The sequence below is a fragment of the Rhyacophila brunnea genome, unplaced genomic scaffold, assembly GCF_057557595.1.
Source record: "Rhyacophila brunnea isolate RB1 unplaced genomic scaffold, BYU_Rbru_1.0 scaffold_1, whole genome shotgun sequence".
NCBI lineage: Eukaryota > Metazoa > Arthropoda > Insecta > Trichoptera > Rhyacophilidae > Rhyacophila > Rhyacophila brunnea.
The window spans coordinates 16,790,239-16,813,134 of record NW_028232751.1 but is presented as its reverse complement, the minus strand read 5'-3'; the positions used below and the strand labels follow the sequence as shown (position 1 = coordinate 16,813,134).

At 33.7% G+C, this 22,896-nt stretch overlaps 2 protein-coding genes across 3 annotated transcripts in view; both read right to left on the bottom strand.

Moving 5' to 3' along the window:
- Positions 1-10,829: 10,829 nt before the first annotated feature.
- The window catches only part of LOC147079536 (uncharacterized), a 57,718-nt gene continuing 45,651 nt past the window's right edge, over positions 10,830-22,896 (bottom strand). For both annotated transcript variants that reach the window (XM_085941890.1, XM_085941882.1), the window contains 4 exons: positions 21,111-21,291; positions 17,512-17,611; positions 13,691-13,719; positions 10,830-13,031 (listed from right to left, as the gene is read on the bottom strand). In XM_085941890.1, the coding sequence (XP_085798016.1) occupies positions 12,685-13,031; positions 13,691-13,719; positions 17,512-17,611; positions 21,111-21,291 (657 nt within the window). In that variant the 3' untranslated portion in view covers positions 10,830-12,684. The remainder of the gene's footprint in view (positions 13,032-13,690; positions 13,720-17,511; positions 17,612-21,110; positions 21,292-22,896) is intronic.
- LOC147079534 (uncharacterized) overlaps positions 16,163-22,896 on the bottom strand; it is a 107,380-nt gene continuing 100,646 nt past the window's right edge. Inside the window, exon 2 of the mRNA XM_085941899.1 lies at positions 16,163-16,866. Coding sequence (XP_085798025.1) covers positions 16,284-16,649 — 366 coding nt within the window. The 5' untranslated portion in view covers positions 16,650-16,866 and the 3' untranslated portion in view covers positions 16,163-16,283. The remainder of the gene's footprint in view (positions 16,867-22,896) is intronic.

Genomic DNA, 22,896 nt, shown 5'->3' with positions numbered 1-22,896 from the left:
TCTAATTAACCGGAGGAAAAATACTACCCAGTTAGCGGTTATTTTGTGAATGGGTAACCGGTTATAACCGTCGTATTAAAAATGAATTTTCAAGTATTTTCGATATTATTTTTTGCACATTTTTTCTCTTTGTCTCCACAATTAGACATGAATTTTAGCCACCTCCTGATAAATGAGATATAACATAATATGTTATCCACTTGCTGGACCTACTACGTCCACGTCCATGCTCTGGATCCAAAGATTATGTGACACATTATCACTCGCCCATGCAGGTACATAATACAAATAATTTTATTAATATTAATAATTGTTGTAGACCTACATAAATATTGTTAAGACATGATAAAGTTTTGAGTGAATTGGAGTATTATTTTTGACATTTGTTTTTGATAGCATTTGGTGCCTAAAACTTATAAATGGGTGGAACTCTAATAACAATTCAGACAATAATTTGACAATGACTTCCCAAAAGAAGACCAATCTCACCATTTTCATGACAAATGGGTAATTGACGATTTACCTGGGATGATAAAATACAAGCTAACTATCTTCAGCCAAATACATAAGTGGAACAATGACAAAGATAGAGTGTGGTAGATCACTGCATTCTGACACTGGATAGTAGATAGTTGATTACAGCCTACTTCAAATAGGACATGCCTATGGTAAAGTAAGTCGTAATAATCATTGACTACTAATTATCACCTTTTTAAATTGTTTGGTATTTTAATAATCAATAATTCACAGAGAAAGAATTAATTATTATCAAGTGCATAAGGGTACTAAGACTTATGTCATTATTATCAAGTATCTGCCTGTCATTTCTAATATGATTATAATTTCGTACCTACGTGATATATAAAAAACATAATGATTATTATTTTTCAAATAACACTTATATACTTAGGTACCATAGATTAAATCGTCGGTGTTTTGTAAAAAGGGCGAATCAACCATTTTGGCGAAATCGAGATTTTAATGAAAATACAATATGTACCCCACTAGCTTTGTTGTGTAAAAACGGCAAATTTTTATCTCCACAGGAAAGTACTTAAAAATGATAATCAACTGAAATTAAATTAATTAAAATTACGAAATAAAAAGCAAATGTGACATATTAGGCCTTTTAAATATTATATAATAATACCTATTATAATGACAGTATTCTTTCTAAGCTTTATTATAAACTTGTTAGATATTTATAATCATCTACAGGTAAAAAACAAATAAATGTCAAAAGTTAAAAATTCTCCTGTAAAGTAGCATTTTGTTTAATTCGCCCTTTTTACAAAACACCGACGAAATATTATAACTCTAGCTAGATACTAATTTATTTAAAAATATATTGTCACTTAAATAAAAAGTGGTTAAGTAGCTAGTCAATTAAGTAGGTAATTAATATGTTATCTCTTTTTAGAATTTCATAGCTTCGATATTTTTGGAAAACCCTATCAATGACAACAAGAATCTTATTACCTACTTACAACAAGGTAGTGATTTAACTAAGCCTCATGAGGGTATATTATTTGATTTGCAATCATCCAATAATAAAAATAAATAATAGTTGACACTTTTGAAACAAGTATAAATATTTACAGACATGACAAGTGTACTCAATTTGGGGGATTAAGCAAAAAACTCAAAGAAATTTTGGCCGCAACGCTATTATTTTATTCTAGGAAATTTCACTCTCACAACACCAATAACATTAAGTAAGCCATTTAAATTTAATGGGTAGGTAATAAAGTAATTTAGACAATTACTATTTATACAATTAGATTTTATTACTTTAGTGTAAGATACAGGGATTGTTCTGTGGTTAGACAGTTGTTGGTTTCACATGCTATTTTAGCTGTTTGTCTCTTTCGTTCATGTGCTTAGGACTAATAATATTAACCGTGTGAAATTACCCAGTTTTTGTTTAGTTTAGAAACCCGCGGTTACCCGGTTTTGGTTAGGAAGCTCTAGTGCACACTACACTAGGTCAAACGTATTTGTTTTCATTGTACGAAGGCTACAATGTTTATAAGTTTTTAAAATTCAATTAAACCCTGCCTAATCGAAGCCATAGTAGATAAAAGTAAAAAAAATATTTGTCTATCTATAAAATATCTAAATTTATGCCATTAAACCATATATCATTTTAGATATTTTATAGATGGAAGAATATTTTTATCGATTAGGTAGGTATGGTTTAGTTTGGCAGGGCTTAATAAATTTAAAAAAAAAAACTAACTAACACCATCTATTCTTATTTCAACGAAAACAAATAAGTACGACTGAAAAAGTGTGCACTATTTTTGTCGAAACACCCATAACATACCTAAACTATTATGGTTTGGTTTAGGCAGGGATTAATTGAATTTTAAAAACTAACCAGCACCATCTGCAAATTTTATTCTTAGTTCAATAAAAACAAATAAGCATGATTGATAAAGTTTGGTGTGCACTATTTATGTTGAATTCTGTTTTTGTAGACTCTAGAATTGAGTTGTAAGTAAGTCCTAAGCTCATTAGAAAGAGTATAACAAAAGTTGGAACAAGGTATTTCAGAATAGAATGTGATTATGGAAATGCTAAGTAAGTTTCATAATATTCACAGTTTTAGCGATATGTTAATAAATATGCGATCATATGAAAAAGGATGAGGAGAAAAGAAAGAAACATTTGGTGTATACGTATTAACATATTTAATAAAAAATCATGATTATGGAGTAAAACTAACACATCTTAGAAATTATCTATTTATAATTGTCATTTTTCAGTTTATAATGGTAGTTGACATAAAATTACATGTAATCGGACAGTGTGCATTAATGATATTGGATAATAATCAAAACCAAAAGACGCCGGAGCAACGTCACCACCAAATCAATATTTTCTTTCCCATTATTTAATAATCATCTAAAGTAAAAATCCCATCAGGCATGTGGCGTTAAATCTATCGTTTTTCTAATAACATTAAACTTTTTATTAGAAAGCTAGGTCTTGTGTTTATATGTAATATTGGAAAAGTAGAAGATTATTATTTTATGTATCCATAAAAGCAGTGACGTCCCTAGACAAAACGCCGCCCCTAGGCAGCGCTAAAATGCCGCCCCATTTTTATACAGTATTTTTTATCATCCTTACATGACCCCAATATTTAAGAAATGTGTTGTATGGATACATTACTAACAAAATATATACCACTAAATCCAATTTAAATGCCATCTCTACTTCAATAAACAATATTGCGAGTCCACGGTTTCAGATACATTAAAAAATACACCTGACAACTTTCAAAACACGCAAGCTAGTAAGTACCTGTAATTCAAAATATAATTCGCAAATCTACACGTGTCATTGCTGGTCATCAAGAATGTGACGTCCAAGGACAACATAAGTAAACTAGACATCGCAATACCGATAAAAAAATACAGTTCTGTTAAACCTTTTATGTTAATTCTTAATACATTTTGTTTCTAACCAGTGAGCTGATTTTTGTAATCGAAGGATATTTTCATTATTAGGTACTTACTAAATTTAGGTACCTATTTCTATATAGTATACCTAATGATTCTCCTATATTTGCCGCCCTTCAAGTGACTGCCGCCCCAAGCGACGCTCAATCTGCCTACCCCCACGGGACGTCACTGCATAAAAGAAGTTCTCGACCTCTACACTGATAAATTTTGTGGAAGATAGGTCATACAAAAAAAAACTTAATTCAATGTTAATTTTATTTGAGTGAATATTTTTTTGATAAACCATTTTCTCAAGACAGCTAAAAAGTTTTTTTCAATTTTTCACAGGGAAAAATTAGATATAACCAATGGCGGCTCGTCCATATGCACTGCGGAACTGCAGCATCCCCAAGCAAATTGAGAAAAATGTAATATTATAATATACATAAATTTATGTCCCATTTTCCTCGTAATAACCAAAGTTCGACTGTATAATATTTTATTTTCCTACCCAGTCTGACTTATTTTGTTAATGGGAGTTGGCAACATTGCTCCATAAGTGACCTTGGGCATAATATTACATAACATGGCAAATTTAAAAAGAAATAAATAATACATGATCTTACTTTTTTCATATAAAAATCATATAAATTATTAAATCAAAATTTAACACCCCAGATTATTGAAATTTATGGAAGTGAACATACTCAATATTGACCAAAGGTTTTGAATTCACAGCAATTTGCAAAAAGACTCGCGTATGTAAATTACTGTCATTTTCTGGTCACAGCTTCAACCACTTTAGCGCAATGGTAAATCGAGGTAAAATATTAATAAAAATAATATTTTAATAAGCATTACCGAACCATTAATATACAAAAAAATATAAAATTAAATAAACATTCAAAAATAAAGATTTATCTTCGCATGAGAGCATTTTGAATCGCAATGATCGCATACATATTTTAATTATAAAACATAAAGCAAATGATCGCAATTTAGCTAAAACAATCTATAATTTTGTATCAGTGGTTCACTTTTTATAGGGGTAATTTAGACTGTCAAAAATGGATATGAAACACATGGAGACAAAGTCACGATCCATATAGGATTTTGATGATGAACTATCTATTGATTAATTAAATTTAATTAATAATGAGATTTATCAGCTTTATATGCAGGGCCAGATTTAATGTTAAACGGGATCTATGCATACAGGGGCCCAATTATATAAAAAAAACGTATAATTAAAAAGATGAGCATTATTTAAAAATAATACTCTTTGTGATACCTACGCGTGATCAAAATGTTATATGTTACCCTATTCACATTGACACAATCAATATGTTATTAGAGGCTTCATTTATTTATTTTTCGTCAATTTCGAGCTCTGGGATTGTTGGTCTTTTTTCAATATGTAGCAAGCCATGATTTTTATATGAAAACAATTACATAATAATATGTACCCCATAGAAAAAAGGATAATTATCAAAAAGAATGTCCTTTAATTCCCTAATAAAGAAAGAAATCGCTGCAAATTACAAGTATGGATTTTGGTATAAATCGCCCAGAGCAAATTAAATATAGAGAAAACGCAAAACATGCCATATACACTAGCTCACGGTGCAATCAATACTAAACTGTGTTTTTAAAATGGTTAACATCTGTTTTCTTATTGCTTTTTAGAATCATTATTTTTAAAACTTGTTATACACTAAATAGGATGGTAAAAACAAAGTATCAAACGAACATGACAATAATGTTTGGTTGCAACAGGTCAAAATCCAAGATGATACGATATATAAAACTTTATTTTAAAAACTGTTATAAAAACAGCATAGATGTCAAATTCATTTTTAAGCATTGTTACCATAATTATAATCCTTGATTACATCGGTTTTCGATCATCCAAACTTTATTTCAGAAAAAAAGCATTGATGAATGGAAACATAAAATATTTTCGGTTTTTTATTTACATTTATCAATATTTGGATTACCCTCATACCCAATTAATTAGTTTTGATTATCGAGATATTACTGTAACTTAATAATTTAGAAAAAACAAATTGAATAGTGTGTCGTTCATTGTTTTGTTACATAATCCAATGCCATTTTATAAAATTATTACAAGCTCCTAAAAATTATACTTTAGATTATTTACTGACTTTTATTATTATACAACAGAATAAAAATATTACATATGCAGTAACTACAATATTACTAAAATTCGCGCTAGCACTAATAAACATTAAAAACCATACATTACTTACTTACTGATTACTGATGATTAAATTATTTCTACTCATTATTACATAGAATCATTAAGAAGTTAATAAATTTACTATATTCCATGTTTACTTTGTCGACAATCCATGTATTAAATTCTGTCTGTGAAATGAAAATAAATGAAAGAAAATTTAAAAATGAATTAAATTAACCATAAAATAGTAAAGCCATGAGTCAAATCAATGGCGGTGAATTGGATAATTAAATTTCACTTAGAAGGAAAATAGTATTTTAGACTTATGTTCCCTTCGCACACAGAATTTTCGAGAGTACATTATTTATTTTGATCATTTCGAGCAACAGTGTGAGTCACGGATTCGATTTCGCAGTTGGTAAAAAAAAATGTATGGTGAGTTTTCTGTGTTTGATGGGTCAGGTGAATAGTTAACAACTATAAAGGTCTGTTAATATAACCTCCACTCTGTACCCCGCTTAGGACCGAAAATGGTGATTTAAATACTTACTTTTTATTTTTACAAGGTTTTTTTAATAAAATCCTATATTAACTAAATTGACATCACGAGTTTTAGTATTTTTCATCCCTGCGTCTATTGTCACAATTCATGATAAAATCTTTTATGTCTTAAGCGTCAATTACATTGAGCTACTTTACGAGCTGTTTGTTGGCGAATTTAAAAGCGGTCAATTCAGCTACTGCGATTGTGATGATGACATACAAAACTTTCCATTCGCTGAGAAGCCACAAGCCAGCGACTATTTTGGCAGAACGTTTTTTACCGGGAGGTTGCTACTACGCTCTACTGCGCAGACGCCAGTGGCGAAGGGTGACTTTTTGAAAGAGGTAGGCTGTGGTAGTAACCATGCATGTCAGATATATTTGCGGGAAATAAGAAGATAACCCAATATGAATAGGTACGCTAAAACGTATAAATTTCAAAAGCTTAATTGGTTTGTTATAATTAGTTCATAAAACTACGCAATTAGCTTGAATTACTTATGTATTTTCCTAAACATTTATAAATGTAACATACGCTCAAAATATATTACCTATCATGTATGAAAATATCCGTTGTTGTATATGTATTATGTTCCATAACAATTTATAATTTAACCCGTAAAACTAGACATTTTAAAAACTTCTATATTTAAAACACAGACTTAGGTAGGTACATTATCAGATATCTAAATTGTCTAACGAGTGAACTAATGAATAAATAAAAATCACGAGATAAATTATTTTATATTTTTATCAATACATATTTATGTGATTTAATGGCATAGAAATTATTTTTTTAAATTATCTTTTTATTAATTATTTTGAATAAATGCGCTCTCGCGACGCAAGCGTTAACGAAACAGCTTGCACATTTGTATGCGGGACGCCAGACATTTTGAAATTATGAGAAAAAAACTTCATATTGAAAAACCCGTCGATTAACGCAAAAATAATCCTATACAATATGTGAAGTGAAACGCGGCGTGTTTTATTTTTTTAAACTTTCAAGAGATGCCATAGATGGTGCTTATTGAAATATGGGAAAAGATCGTAAAATTATGACAATTATACGATAAATGTCTTTGGGGCATATTGAATATATTATTATTTGTGATTATATAAATACGTTAATATGAAAATAAAAACTACTTTTCTTAAGAAGGTAGGCTTTAAATAATCGCCTAGTATGGAGTCTTCGCCACTGGCAGACGCAGTAGGCCCACACGCCGGTGTGTAGCGTGTAAAGTTGACCGGCTTTCAACTTTTCTCGGTAGATTGTTTACAATCTGCTTGTTAGCTTGTTCAATGATGCCACTGGGCGACTTTACAGGCAGATTGTAAATTCACCAACAAACAGCTCGTAAAGTAGCTCAATGTAATTGACGCATTAATTAAATCACATTTTTTAACTCCCCCCCATTTGTTAAAAACAAAATTGTTGAAAATGATCGATCTCAGTATAACGTTATCATTCACATTTTTTTATAATCCCTTTCGTCAAAAATCATCATATTGTATCATACCCTCCTCCTTAGGGTGCGATTTCATATATGGACGACCTCTAGTGGTTTCAAATTGAATATTATTTCTCTATTCAAATAAGTTCAATAATAACTACATTATAAGATATTGTAGTAACATTTACTAACCATATTATTCATTCCTACACTAATTTTACAATTCACTGAGATATTATGATATTACAAAACATATTTACAATTAGATAGATAAATAATATCTAAAGATAGACAGAGTGTACAGGTAGGCTATATACTATAGACCAGTGTTCCGCAACCTTTTCGGTATCGTGGATCAAGTTTCGCGGACTGCACCCGTGATAAAAATAATGTTATTATTAAAACCACTCTTTTCAAAATTGAACTCTTTTCATCAATTTTTATTTATTTTATTAATATATAATAAATGGATATAAACTATTCGCACATGATTGTCCAAAAAGCTTAGTGCACATATCCACCCTACAAAGCTTAATTAAATCTTCGGCAGTTGTCGACATTCTTAGTCTTCGCTATATGCATCGCTGCTAAAAATGATGATTTCATAATAATTGATGACTTAGATTCATGTGGAGCTTGCAATACTTTTTTTATTCATTTAATGCTGTTAATTATATTTCAAAATAATCAATAGGTTTCTTTTAATGTTTGGATCCTTTGATTCCAAATGACTGACTCGAATTAATTTAGCAGGCTCACGAATTACACATTGCAGTCGTTGAATTTGATCGATTGTAACATAAAAAAAACTTGTAGTACTTTACAGACACATTTATAATTGCAGTCTTATTGGTAACTCTTTTTAACACAATACTTGATTCTTTCATTGTTTGACAATCTTCATTAGAGCTCTCTGAAGTAGAATTGGGATTCTTAGAAGACAAAATGAAATCGAAAATTGTTTTCTGTTTACTCATTGTTTTGTGGGCTGTGCAATTATTAAAAAATATTTTTATTTAGAACTATATAATTATATCTATCTATAATTACAAAAATTATTTTCTTTGATTTTAAGTAAATACAAAAATCAGTGGTGCAGACTACCTGTTGCACACTGGGTAACAGAGAAACACATTTTTGAACGTTTTTTACTTACTAGTCCCATCCGCATTGAAATACATTGCTTACAATGGTAAACATCCGTCCTTTGAAAAACATGAGTCAGGCAACAATAATTGTCACAATATTGTAAGAATTCCATGAAAAATCAAAAAAACATATTGATTGTGCATTTGTCCACGGACCACGGGTTGCGGAGCACTGCTATAGACTATACTAATGTGCAATATATTCTATTATAGACAAATTAAAAATAGCTACATATAAAATTTTACTGCCATTCATTTACTTATAATTTATTTAAATAATACATTGATCACAGGAATTATAGATATTTTAAATATCTTTTATTTTACCTAAAAAAACTCTGGAATCATCAGCAAAAACTAATTATAATTTTATGAAAACATCTTAATAATCTAGACTGGATGTTCTCTCATTTGGTCCATCAATCTACGGAATAATTACAATGTGATAAAAATCCATGTCATAAATTAACATGAGTAATACATACATGTTAATTAATTGATTACATAAGTAATTAATAAAACATCAAATTTACATGGATTACATTATTTGGGAACATAAAATATTGAATATTGTTAAGCTTGAGGAGGGTTTGGCAGGTTTTCAGTTACTGATTATTTCTCCATTCTTGGAAGTAACTTCACTATTATAATATTAGGCATTATAATACGGATTGTGTACTACTATATATATGATCCAATTAATATGCTTTATGTTTGGTGCATACATTTCTATTATAGTTTGAAGGCACATATTGCTGATTTTTTTAAATAAGCTGTTGGCTTGGAGAATATCTTTGTAAATTGTGGCTGTCACCAGTTTTGAAATATCCACTTGACATTAAATAAATAAAAACAATTAATTTTTTCCATCCTCTCAATTCAGCTCCCCTTGTGCAATATTACGTTATATTATATAAATTGTACGTACGCAGTTTGCTGTATCACTAATCTTCATGAGCTGTTGTACCGGAAACAGATGGCCGGATATCGTTGAGATCAAAATTTACACATTGTTTGTGGAGCATTTCAAGAGCACCTACTTGCTAACCGATTTTTGAATTGTTCAGAATTATATTATCGACACCTCCTATGTAAAAGGTCGGAACTCCGTTTTCGGACTTCATTGCCTTTTATTAAATAATTTTAAAGATAATAAAACGTTGATTATCTATATATATAAAACAAAGTCGGGTTAGTTACACCATTTATAACTCAAGAACGGCTGGACCGATTTTTATAATCTTTGATTTGTTGATATGTGAGCTGCAATGAAGCAATTTGGTGTATTTTCTCATTCCCCATTAATGAACGTCATCCCACTGCTGTACATTTGGCGGTGCATCTAGAGAATGGTCAACGAGTTTATTTCAATGCATCGAATGTTGCTCAACGTGCTGTAACACCTCCAGCGACAACATTGACCAGTTTCTTTTCAATTTGTCAAAGCGATCCGTTTGCATGAATGTTGTTCTACTCTGAGATGCCACGTTATTACACTTGGAACGCTTCATCGAAGAAATTTCAACGTCGGAAGCAAGGCGATGCGGTTCCTGATCATCCGGATGTGCATTCTAATGATGCTTTTGGTCACATTTACATAGTTCATCCGAAGAATGACGAATGCTTCTACTTGCGGTTGTTGATGGTAAATGTTCGTGGGCTGACATAATTTGAATCACTTCGAACTGTCAATGGTGTAGTGTGTCCAACATTTCGTGCTGCATGTCAACAGCTCAATTTGCTTGATAACGATATTCATTGGGACATGAAAATCACTGTAGCAATTGTTTCTGCATCTCCAAGTCAGATATGCACATTATTTGCTATCATTATTTCGACATGCTTCCCATCAAATCCACCTGAACCGTGGAACAAGTACAAGGATGACATTTCAGATGACATTTTACATAGAATTCGTGTCAGTTCAGAGAATCCCGATCTTGAAGTGAATGAGGAGATACATAACCAGGCTTTGCTTTTGATCGAAGACATGTGTTATCTCATGTGCGGCAGTTTGTTATTTTTCATTTTTACATTTACATTTTCCAAGACATTTCTCATGTCATTGATTTTGGCCACTGTTCGTGCGAGATCCGAAATTTCTGTAGCAGTTGCTTCTTCTGGGATAGCGGCCACGTTGTTAGAAGGATGCCGAACGGCTCATTCAGCGTTGAAATTGCCATTAAACCTTCAAACGACTGAAACACCGACAAGCAGTATTGCGAAACACTCAGCAATGGCCAAAGTTTTGGTAGCAAGTAAAATAATCACCTGGGATGAATGCACAATAGCGCACAAATGCGCATTGGCAGCACTCAATCGAACTATGAAAGATCTGCGCAATTACTCAAGATGTTTTGGTGGCGCAATGATTCTACTATCTGGCAATTTCCGCCAAACACTACCAGTCATTCTAAGATCGACCGCTGCCGATGAAATGAACGCTTGCCTCAAATCATAAGACTCTGTGGCGCTATGTGAAGAAACTTCAGCTGACGACGAACATGCGAGTTGCATTGCTAAACGATCCATCTGCCGAAGATTTCTCTAAGCAATTGCTGACTATCGGTAACTACCGTGTTCCTGTCGACGAATCGAATGGATTGATTTCCTTTCCGCTGAATTTTTGAAATTTCGTCTCAGCGAAGGACGACCTCATCAACAAAGTGTTCCCGAACGTCATTGCTAACCACAAAAATCACAATTGGTTGAGTGAACGAGCAATTTTTGCGGCAAAGAACAAAGATGTGGATCACTTAAACTTCACAATTCAAAATCAAATCGTTGGTCCAATGCATTCCTTCAAATCTATCGACTGTGTAATAAACGAAGACGAAGCAACCAACTATCCAACTGAATTTTTAAACTTATTGGATCTGCCTGGCTTGCCACCGCACAATTTACAACTAAAGATTGACTTGGTAGTTATCATGCTTCGAAATCTGAACCAACCAAAACTATCTAATTTATTTCATTTTGATTTGATTTTTGCACATTTATTGAACTTAATTCATTTTGAGTATTTTAATTCAGCTAATAAGTTAACACAAGATTATTGATTCTGAGGCGGTACGAAATTCGCCGGGTCAGCTAGTAGAAAATAAAAATAAAAATTCAATCAATACTTTATAGGCATAACAAAAAAATACGATGTCAGCATTTAAATTAACGTTGTGGTGTCATTAAAATCATACTAATGAAAAGATACATTTTGTAATTCTGACCTTATATTATGTAGGAGGTGTCAATGTATAAAAATGATATGATTGTATTTCTAATTTACTTAATCACCTATTTTCTTCTGTCTTTCCATTGTATTTCGGTGGTTTTTATTACATATTTTTTAACTGTTTTATTTAGGTATGAATGTTTTAATGCAATACAGGCATCTGTTTCCGATACAACAGTCACGGTAAACTGCATACGTACAATTCAACACGAAATGCACATTTTGCATATATGCACATGCCTAGGGTAGACCTACTTTGAAACAGAGCTACAAAATTCAATATTTCTAAATTAGCAAGAAAAATGTACCTTAATAGTGTATACAAAAGCATTTATATTAGCAAGGGTATCAGATAAAGTCATTACATATCAGTTTACAACGCCTATCATATTATTTTAGTACAGGTAATCGAAGAAATATAAAACTATGAAACATAAAACCTTGTGGAATCTAAACAACGATATAGTGAGTTTAAATTTGAAGACACCGAATATAGTCTGCTGCTTGAAAAGGTCAAGACTCATTAACGGTTAGTAAACTAGTTAACGAATGATGAAGATGGTAGTCGGATTTTATTATTCACATCTCAGTTTCAAAGGTTTCACTTAACTGAATACACTCCTCAATAAAAAATCCAAAAGTTCATTTATAATTTTAGTTAGACATAGTCTGAAGCAGGAGCAGTTGGCATAGTTTGCGATGGAGGAAACGAAGGTGCCAAGTCTACTGATTCATAAGCTCTATCCCCTGCAGAGAGTTCAGAATAATAAGCACTGCTGGGTGCTGAGTTGGTGTATACACCTGTTTGTCTTCCGATTGAGGCATATTGACCCTCCCCCAGGCCTGTTCCAGCACCTTCCATGTGGGTGTAATGGTTTTCGGTGATTGGCGGTGGTGTTAACGAAGCCTTAACACGCTGAGATGCTCTATCGTCGCCCATTCCTCTTCGGACAGTCCCACTTGAGAGTGCCACTGCACTACTTCCTGATGAAGCCAAGCCGTTACCTGTAAATATATGATAAATCAGTAGAATCGAATTGATTTGTTCTTTAAATGACCACCAGAAATACAAAGATGTTGAATCTTTATCCAGATGAAGTCTTCTATAGTTAACCTTTAAAAATCATTGAAAGAAGTTACAGTCGGATGAAAGTGCAGTTTTATTACGCAAAAAAAATATAAAAGCACATTCACATACTTAGCATCAATTTCGAAATTTTTTGAAAAAGATTAATTTTTTTTGTTTAATAGTTCAGATACTAAATTAAAGTACCGCATATAATATTATGATGGTACTGTTCGGTTATCATAACCCAAACTAACAAATAATCCAGTTTATCGGCTATTTTCAAAATGTGTTTTCCGCTGTATTTCTGATAACCGAACAGTACCATTATGATATCCATGATGCGATTCAAAATTAAAACAGACAGAAGAATTAGTACAATCTAAGTATGTATGAAAAAGTTTATGATAGCATCTATAATTATTTAGAAACGTTTCTCATGTAAGTCCACAGGAGCCGAAGTCTAAATCAATAAAAATATTTAACCCAACTCATGTGAATGGTCGATAATGTAAAAGGTATTGTAGCAATTACCATTCTTTTTATTCTCTTCTATTCTCTCAAATATATACTTGTGAAAAATATGTAAATCTTTTACCTGCAATTCCTGTATTACTCTGGATTTGTCTGGAAGAAGAATGAAAAATATTTGTGTTACTAGTCAAACTTAATCGGCAGTAGGGTATTATTAAATATATTTCGATTCATACAGAATTTACAATTTCCTAAGTTCACCAAATTGGCTGTAATTCTTATTGTCACTGTCAGATCAAATTCTTAATAATACAATGTTCATTATAGGAAAATTATATTTTAATAATATTAAGACAATTTTTGGTGGAAAACTATTACATATTAATTACATAAATCTAAAAGATACCAACATCATCATCAGCCTGTATCCCATATATGGGTGAGGACCTCTTCTATGGATTGGCCTTTCAATTAGGTGTGTATGAATTCATTATCATTAACCTGGATAAATCAACTAAAGGATGACAGTAGCGTTGCCCATCAGGTGGCCATTAGATATAATTGTTGTTATTTAAATGTGGTAATTACATAATAATTAAAAGGTCTGCAGCGAATGGGACAAGATCCGACATCAGTAATGCATACCAAACTTTGTCAGTCAATAGTGTTTTCATTGAACTAATACTATAATGTGTATTTGGTGTTCGTAGATTTTTAAAATCCAATTAAACCCTGCCTAATCCAAGCCATAGTAGATAATAATAAAAAAAAAATTGTTTATCTACAACTAAAATTATGCCATTAACCAAACATCATTTTAGATATTTTATAGATAGAAGAATATTTTTTTATCAATTATGATTTCGTTAAGTCAATTAAAATGAATGAATTAAAAAAAAACTGACCAAAACCATCGGTAATATGTATTCTTAATTCAACGAAAACAAATAAGTGTGACTGAAAAAATGTGCACTATTTTGTTGGATCACCCATATCATACCTACATTATTATGGTTTGTTGGCTTAGGCAGGGTTTAATTAAATTTTAAAAACTAACCAGCACCATCTACAATAAGTGTGTATTATTAATGTTGAATCTTAACAGCCTACCTCCACCCCTCGCCACTGCAAGATGAAGGCCTCACTAAGCTGATTCCTATCTATTTAGCTCATAAATCTGGAGGTCTCTAGGACTATTATCTCTACATTTTGAACGTTTTCTACTTCATAGCACTGTATGATCAGATTTGTCCAGCAATCTTCTGTTCTCCGAGTTATGTCTCTTGCTGATTTCCATTTGGGGTTTTTATTAAAAGTATTAAAAATTAGTGGTTAGTTCTTAATTGAATATACATAATTTGAAAACATCTCATGCATATACACACTAGAAAAATCATTTCATAGAAAAAAAAACACAACACCAGACGGGACTTGAACCTGTATCTGCTGGATTCGATAAGCATTCCATGTAAAAACTACAAGTTAAAATCGTCGTAATTAAGTAAGATGCCCGTAGCTTAATGGAAAAGCACACAGGCTCGAATCCAGCAGATACAGGTTCAAGTCCCGTCGGGTGTCATATTTTTTCTACAAAACGATTTTTTGTGTATGTATGTAGGGGAGAGCAGGTAGGATTCGTACACTTTTTACTCTAAGCCGTATAAAAACAAAACTGTAAGATATTTTAAAATAACTTCAATGCTGTTATATATCCAATATATTTGGCTTTAATAATAGTGAAGTATAGTTTAGATATAAATCAGCATGGCGAAGCTACGGTAACTTTTCTGAAAAATGGAAAACGTACGAAACTACCCCACACGTGGGGTAGCTTCGTACATAGTGTGGGGCACATTCGTACATAATGGGGAACCTTCGTACAGTCAAATAAAATGCTATTTATTCAATCTAATATAATCATGTATTGAGATCAAAACTAACACAGAATCAGCCTTCATGTAATAATAATTAACAGTTATTGTTTTTAAAGTGCTTATAACTACTTAGTCATAAAAACATAACACTTTTATTTATTTTTTTGTTAATAAAGGAACGAATAAACCAACATTATAAAATTAACCATTAGAGTAATAGGTCTTAATCGTATTTAATAGTTGTACTATCCAACATTATATATAGATAAGTCTTTTTCGAAGCTAAATATTATCCGGGCTGTTCTTGCTGTAAAAGCAGATTTTGATAACGGGAAAACACATACCACATCTGATATGTAAACTGTTCCTTCATCTTTGGTAGTGGGAAAGACAAATTTCCAGGTATGAGGCTTCTTCCTCAAAAATAAAACTTTGTATTCAACGGGACTATATTTTTTAAGCACCTGCCCAAGATAATTTAAACGGTCTTTGTTTTCTTGAACTCTACTATCACAAAGCGTTCTTCTTTGGTGTTCTCTGACGTAACTGGAGTTTCATTGTCAGTATCCAATCCTTCAGACGTCTCTTCGATGAGAGAACAAGAACTTTCTCTTAAACTCATATTAGCCTCATCCTCACAATCAGTTTCATCCTGACTATCAGTCTTTACAGTTTTATCTCTTTGGTTTAGTTGTCCCTGAAGTTTTCTTCTGTCTCTTTGTTTTGGTTCTTGTATCTGACAGTAAATGTAATGCTCGCTACATCTCCTTAGCCCTTTGTTTCCTCTCTTGCTCTTGCTTCTTCAACTGTTTTGCTTTTTCTATTTCTTCTAGTCTATTTTTTTCAGGGGTATCTGTATATATTCTCGATTTTCCTGGTAGTTTTCCTTTCTTCGACTTTTTTAACGCATTTCTGTCCACTCTGGGATAGGGCCGGATAATTTCTGGAGTTATTAATCCTACAGTTGATGAAGATGCAGGTGCAGTTGTAGGTGATAGCAAGGAGGGTGATACTGGAGCTGAGCTCCATGGAAGATCTTGTTGAGTAATCTCTGTTTCTGCAACTAGAGTTTCTGGCACATTGGCATCTTGGCCCGCTGTAGAAGTTGATTGTCAACCTTACGTGGATTCTAACGGCTGCATCTTGCATCATTGCATCTTCATCAACGTCTCCTGTTCCTGTCCCCTTTTTCACATATATTCGCGGCATGGTTCTGTAACAATAATATTTTTGGTGAACAATCTTTCTACTGCCACGCAGTTAGGAATGGGGGCATTCGTACAGTACGAATCTACCCCACTCATAACTGCACGAAGGTACCCCAAACCGAGAAATCAACAAATTAATTGAAAATAAAAATAACCGCTATAGTTAGCCTAAAATGACTATTTACATATTAAACAAAGTTATCACTTCATAAACTATACTAAGTCACTTATAACATTCGTGCAAAACTTATAACAGTTAAGCGTGTTCAAAAGTGAATACAAAAAATACTTACGTAGAGCGAAAACACGTATCGGCGTGCTCCGTCGAAGCTGTTGGCCGCACTGATGCCCTGCCCCGCGGTTACACTATGCGTATGAGCGGGAGTCTTACACACAAACGTGATCACGCCAATGAATTGGATAGTGAAGATATCGCCACTGTACGAATGCTCCCTGTGTACGAATCCTACCTGCTCTCCCCTATATGCATGAGAAGTTTTAAAATTATGTATATAAGTATTCAATAACATATAGAATGTTATATTCTTAGATCTTGTGTATTATTTTGTTGAATAAAAAAAAATAGTTCATTAAAAGTTCTTAATTCACATAATTTAATAATAATGACCGGTGGTTAACATTTGACAATTAATTATTAATACTCAGTTTGGTTGGGACAAATCGACCTCTTGAGATATCCAATATGTTGGATGAATGGCTAACAATCAATCCTTGTCTGTCAACCAAGCCTGTTAAGATACTCATCCTCTGTTTTGGAGTGGAAATGGTGATTTAACATTTTGGCAAATGAAAATTGATGTGTAATATTATATGCTTTTGGACCTATTGAAAAAAGTTAATACCTGCGACACCGTATTATGGTCATCATGATAATTGCTCCGAGTGCAGCTGATATGAAGGAAACTATCACTAATGTCATAACCCATCCAATTCCTCCGGAATCTGAAATCAAACGAAAAACGGATCTTAATAATTAATGCATATATTTCTTCGATGTTTGTTATTGAAATATAACCATGGCTTCCACATCCTGAAACGGGCCCCCGGGCTACGATGTTTGGCGGGGCCCTTAATTTATCGCTAAGGTTCAGGGCAGTGTAATGTTCTATAGTAGTGTCCCCTAAATGGTATTCCGTGGAATTCCAGGTAGGTACTGTGTAAAATAATGTTTTATTAGCAATTTTTGGTATTTTTACATAACTCCACTTGAATTATTGTCGGCACTGGGCACTGAAGCACTGATCGCGACCCACTTTTGTGATAGCTAAGTAACATGCCATATTAGATAAATAATCATTTTTATTGGTCAGGAAACACCATAACCGGCTAACAATAATTATAAAATTTAAATCCACTTGTATAATAGTGCCGCAGGCTGGTCGACCCGCCACGCCGGGCACCTCCTAAGCCCGGGCCCCCAGGCTAGAGCCCAACTCAGCCAAGTCAGCCTCCCCAACTTATGTGGGCCATCAATATAACCATAAACTTACTAATGGATATAGCAAGTGAAAGTGCTCCTGTAAACAGCCCTAAACAAACAATTTTCAGTAATTCCTGAACAAAATTAACTCTACCTAGGTTCAGTGGCGCACCCAGGATTTAATAATATTGGGGGGGGGGGGGGGGGCGAGGAGGAGAATGTAAATTAGTCCCATAGGATCTTTATCTTCTTCACAGCCTAATTTCTCGTTTATCGGCCGTTTGTCTATTGCACTCGGTGTACCTACACCATGGTCCCCACATCCTGAAACGGGCCCTCAGGCTAGGATATTTGGCGGGCCCCCTACCTACCGCCAAGATTATAGGCAGTGTGAAACACATTAACGTTTTTCAAATTGTGTATTAGTTCAAATTAAGGGTAGATACTCATACAGTGGATTATTGGCGATTTTTAATACATCTACTTTGATAATGGAGCTGTCGAGTATCGACACATAATAATCAAAAAATATATTGCATAATTATATAATTGAAAATGTTTATTGGACGCGGAAGACGCACACGGCGCGTAATGACCAGGCGGCCGATCGATGTAATTAACGCATTTTAAAGGGGACAATTAAAATCTCATTATCTATTCAGCAGCGAAAGCGTTAAAGCTAATTTATGATGTGTGTTTATCTCACTTATATGGTCAACCCGACACGCCGGGCCCCCAGGCTAGAGCCCTGTCAGCCCTCCCCAGCCATGACCTACACCACTCCGGAATTCGGGTGGACACCGAGAATTTTTTGACAGTTCCATTAGGGATTGGGTTTCTAAAAAAAACCTGACATTAGTGTTTCGAAATTTTTGTCAAAAATAATATCTGTTTAAAATCTAAGAAATTTTTCTAAAAAGGGTGCTGAAGAATTATTACAAATCATTTTTTTGCTGAGTTTTTATTTGTCTAAGCCCAAAGGTATGGTTTATCGGTTTTCAATTTCAATGTTTAAAATCATTCTGATAATTTTGGGGGGTGCCAGGGCCCCTTGTCCCCCCCTGGGTGCGCCACTGCCTAGGTTATATTGTAATAAAGTTTATTATTGTAAATTTACATTCATGTATTTACGGCATTGTTGTTTTATTCAGCTTAAGCATCTGCAGGTGTCAATATATTGAATGTTAAAATACAGGCACCACACCATAGGGCCCATAGGAGATGTAAAAATCCTGTATGTTTAGTTCAAGTCCTGGTACGAATTTATTTTTTAAATAAATTGTTAGCTTTTGCAAATATATGTATTTTATCGATAATTTGGCCTTTGAGATTACACATTAAACACAATATCATACAAATGACCTCTTTCACAGATATCCGAGTATATCTTGGCCATAATGTTATGGATGCTGTCCTTAAGCTCATCAAGAGTTTGCGGATTGTTGGCATAGACGCTTCCTTTCACACAACCTTACAAAAAGAAATCCAACAGAAACCTACTCTCAAACGCTGATGGTTTTGTTTGGTTTGTGGCACTGACAGGTTTGGATGCACCCTTGCAAAAAAATTACAATATGACATATTACAATGGGTATTGAGATTGTTCTTTAAACTTTAAGATGTCAATACCAGCATTGCTCTCAAAAGTTGTGATATTTGTATTCGTTCTGTCATTCGCAGCCCTTAATAATGTGCCGCCCCTATGCAACGCATGGCCTGCCTACCCCCACGCGACGTCACAGTTAATACGCGTAATATTATGACAATATATGCACACTGACTTATGTCATTACGTATTAGTTACGTAGGTTCTTCTTTTTCTTCGTCGAGATCTCACGACTGAGGATCATGACCTGGATGATTTAGCCGTCGGGGGGTAGCAGCCATATCCGCTGTTAGCAGCGGCATCCAGAGCCAGTGTATTATTTTTATTGACACATATGGCCCTTCTTCGTTCTCTTCAACGCCTAGTTAAATATGACAAGTTTTTCTAAGTTGTCATTGTTGATATGTGTCCAAATAACAGGTACGGCCTGCGCTGGTACTTCTGACAGACGACCATTGGCTTCAAGAATATACAAATTGTCGAGACAGTTTATTGGTCGCGTTAAATATGTATTAATGTCATACTATAAAGAAATATTGTGAAATAAAACAAAGTATAATTTGTTGAATTGCGAAAGTACTTATATACGAAAAATGGGTTAAAAGTACAGTAGAAATTGATATAACGGACTTCGGAAATAACAGACAAAATATCTGGTCAAATCTGACAGTTGTTAAAAACGTCATGTTAATGTCATACATGTTTAAGACCAACTGTCACCGGTTGTAAACAATGTTCTGCGCATCACACCTCTCACATTCGAATTCAAGTCATACTGTCGTGCCGTCCTGCTTGTGAATAGCACTGTCGTTTGTAGTGCCGGCCGCTAATTCACACTGCTGCACTGCAATTTAATATTTATTTACTCGAAGTGAATGGATGCATTTATTACTCCATTAAATAAGTTTACAATGGTTAGAAGTGGATGCAGGTGACCCTGGTATCACATCATGGCTGAAAGTGAAATAGCAAATGAAGTAATAGAGTAAATAATTTTAGAGAGTTGATCATATAAAAAAAATAGAAGACTTCAAAAGTGCAAACAAAACTTGATTCTTTTTCAAAGCAGGTTGCCGAAAGTAAGCGCGTCAACATCGAACAGTAACATCACTGTGTCGAGAAAACAGGATTTTGTTTTTTCGGACATTGGGCTTTAACGGAAACCCCCACACCCACTAAGTCCGGTATATATTTAGGTTCTACTGTAAATTTATTCGTTTTCAAATTATTATCAATGATACCTATTGTATATGCAAACAAAATTATGCCCATTGGTTGGTGATAGGTACATAAGTAGGTATAATGTTGTCACAGAATATTAAATTCTCAGAATTTGTGTCATTATATCAGACTCCTTAGAGTGACGTCAAATAAGGACGACCCTTACAGCAAAAGAAAAAGTGAAAAATATGTACCGATAGGGGGATATTGAGTTGATTCGGCTCTGGCCCAGGCGCAGAGGTCGCAGGTGGTGACTCCATCTGAAGCAGCTCCTTGCAGGTGCGCCGGGCGAGGTGGTGGTGGCGGAAAGCAGCCCGCCCAGAGCACTGGCGATTCAGACGCCCAATGAGCTGCATCACTGCCATCTACTGCTGCCTGAAAATTATGAATGCATAATTAATTCACTTATTTGTATGGAGGCAAGTTATAGAGTATAATCGATACGATGGAAATATATATATAAACAAAATCACAGCTAAACACACAATCATACTGTCAGTATCCACTAGACTCTATAGAGGTAGAGCCTCGATCCATATTAGCTTGGTGACTGGCAGAAAGTCCCCTAGGAAGACATATAGAACGCAGGTCTAACAATATGCTGAGTGATTGGGTTTTTCTGCACTCCAATAAAGGTGAGATATTCCATCATCAGCCAGGTTTGATCCACTACAGTTTGGAGGCCTCCACTCTTATCAGTCCCTAGTTCTTCGCTGCCATGTACATCCACCAAACTTTATGACGCTGTCTATCTAGCGGGTTTTAGTGCCGGCCTGTAGACGTCTAGTACCCCTTGGGTACCGCTGTATGATGTCTTTTGTGCAGTGGTCCACTCGCAGCGACATGTCCACCCGATTGTTACTTCACTTGCTTAATGACCAATCTCTATCTACACGAGTAAGCTTGTCTGCTTCCTTATTTATTGGTTTCTTTTGTAATCTTTCCAAGAAAAACAATCATTATCATATTAGTTTGACAGATAAGTACCAGTCCAGCTTAATCAGATGATATTTTCGCAGTAATTGGTACGGTAAATATCTCTTGTGTGCTAAAACTTTTTGTAAAGCAATGTGCCGATTTCAGATTTAAATAGTTTTCTAGAATAATAATTGTGATTATTGAGTAATTATATAGAAAGTATTAAACGAGTTTGCAGTTTTTTAGTTAAACAATTAATTTGTGATAATAAAAAACACGATTTTAAAAAGGTATATATTTATATACTTATATATATTACCTATGTCAATTTATTTAATTCAAATTGAAGAGATTTTAGAAGTGTTCAAATCCAAGTGAATATGTTAAAAATCAACAAAGTGACTAGAAAGATAAGAAATTAATATGCTATTCAGGAGATTATAGAGTAGGTGCGTAATTATTAGGGGTAATGGCGCAATATCTAACCTAAAATTTTAAAATGCTGTAGTATTTTAGAATACATAATATGCCATGTCAAACTTTCTGATTACCTAACGTCCTACCCCTATTAGCGGACTGGTTTTAAGCTGTAGGTACTTTTTTCGGAAGATTGTGGACCCGGTTGGGAACCACTGTTGTAGATGAGTCAAATTAGGTTAGGAAAACACCTTCTAATTAAGGCTGTACCTCAGTTGAGGCATGGTCTTAACAGATCGTGGCTAGCGGTGCTCGGATTGCGGGTCGCGGGTGCAAATGACGCATGCCGAACGAAATATAATTCGACATATAAATCCAACATGTGTCCATTTAATGTTCTGTTTATTGTTCTATTAGTAACAATAATAATATATTCATTGACATGTTCTCTTTTTCAAGTAAATGGGTAACGTTTTTAGTCATCTTTACACGATTTAAGAATTAATTAATACCCCCGTTGCCATCACGAAACAAATTGACGTATTGACGCCTCGACGTTCGCTCTCCGAATGCCAGCGAGTCCAAAATTTCGTCGCGCCTATAGTTGAAAATTATTTGCCGTTTCACTGATGTATCGTCTTAATA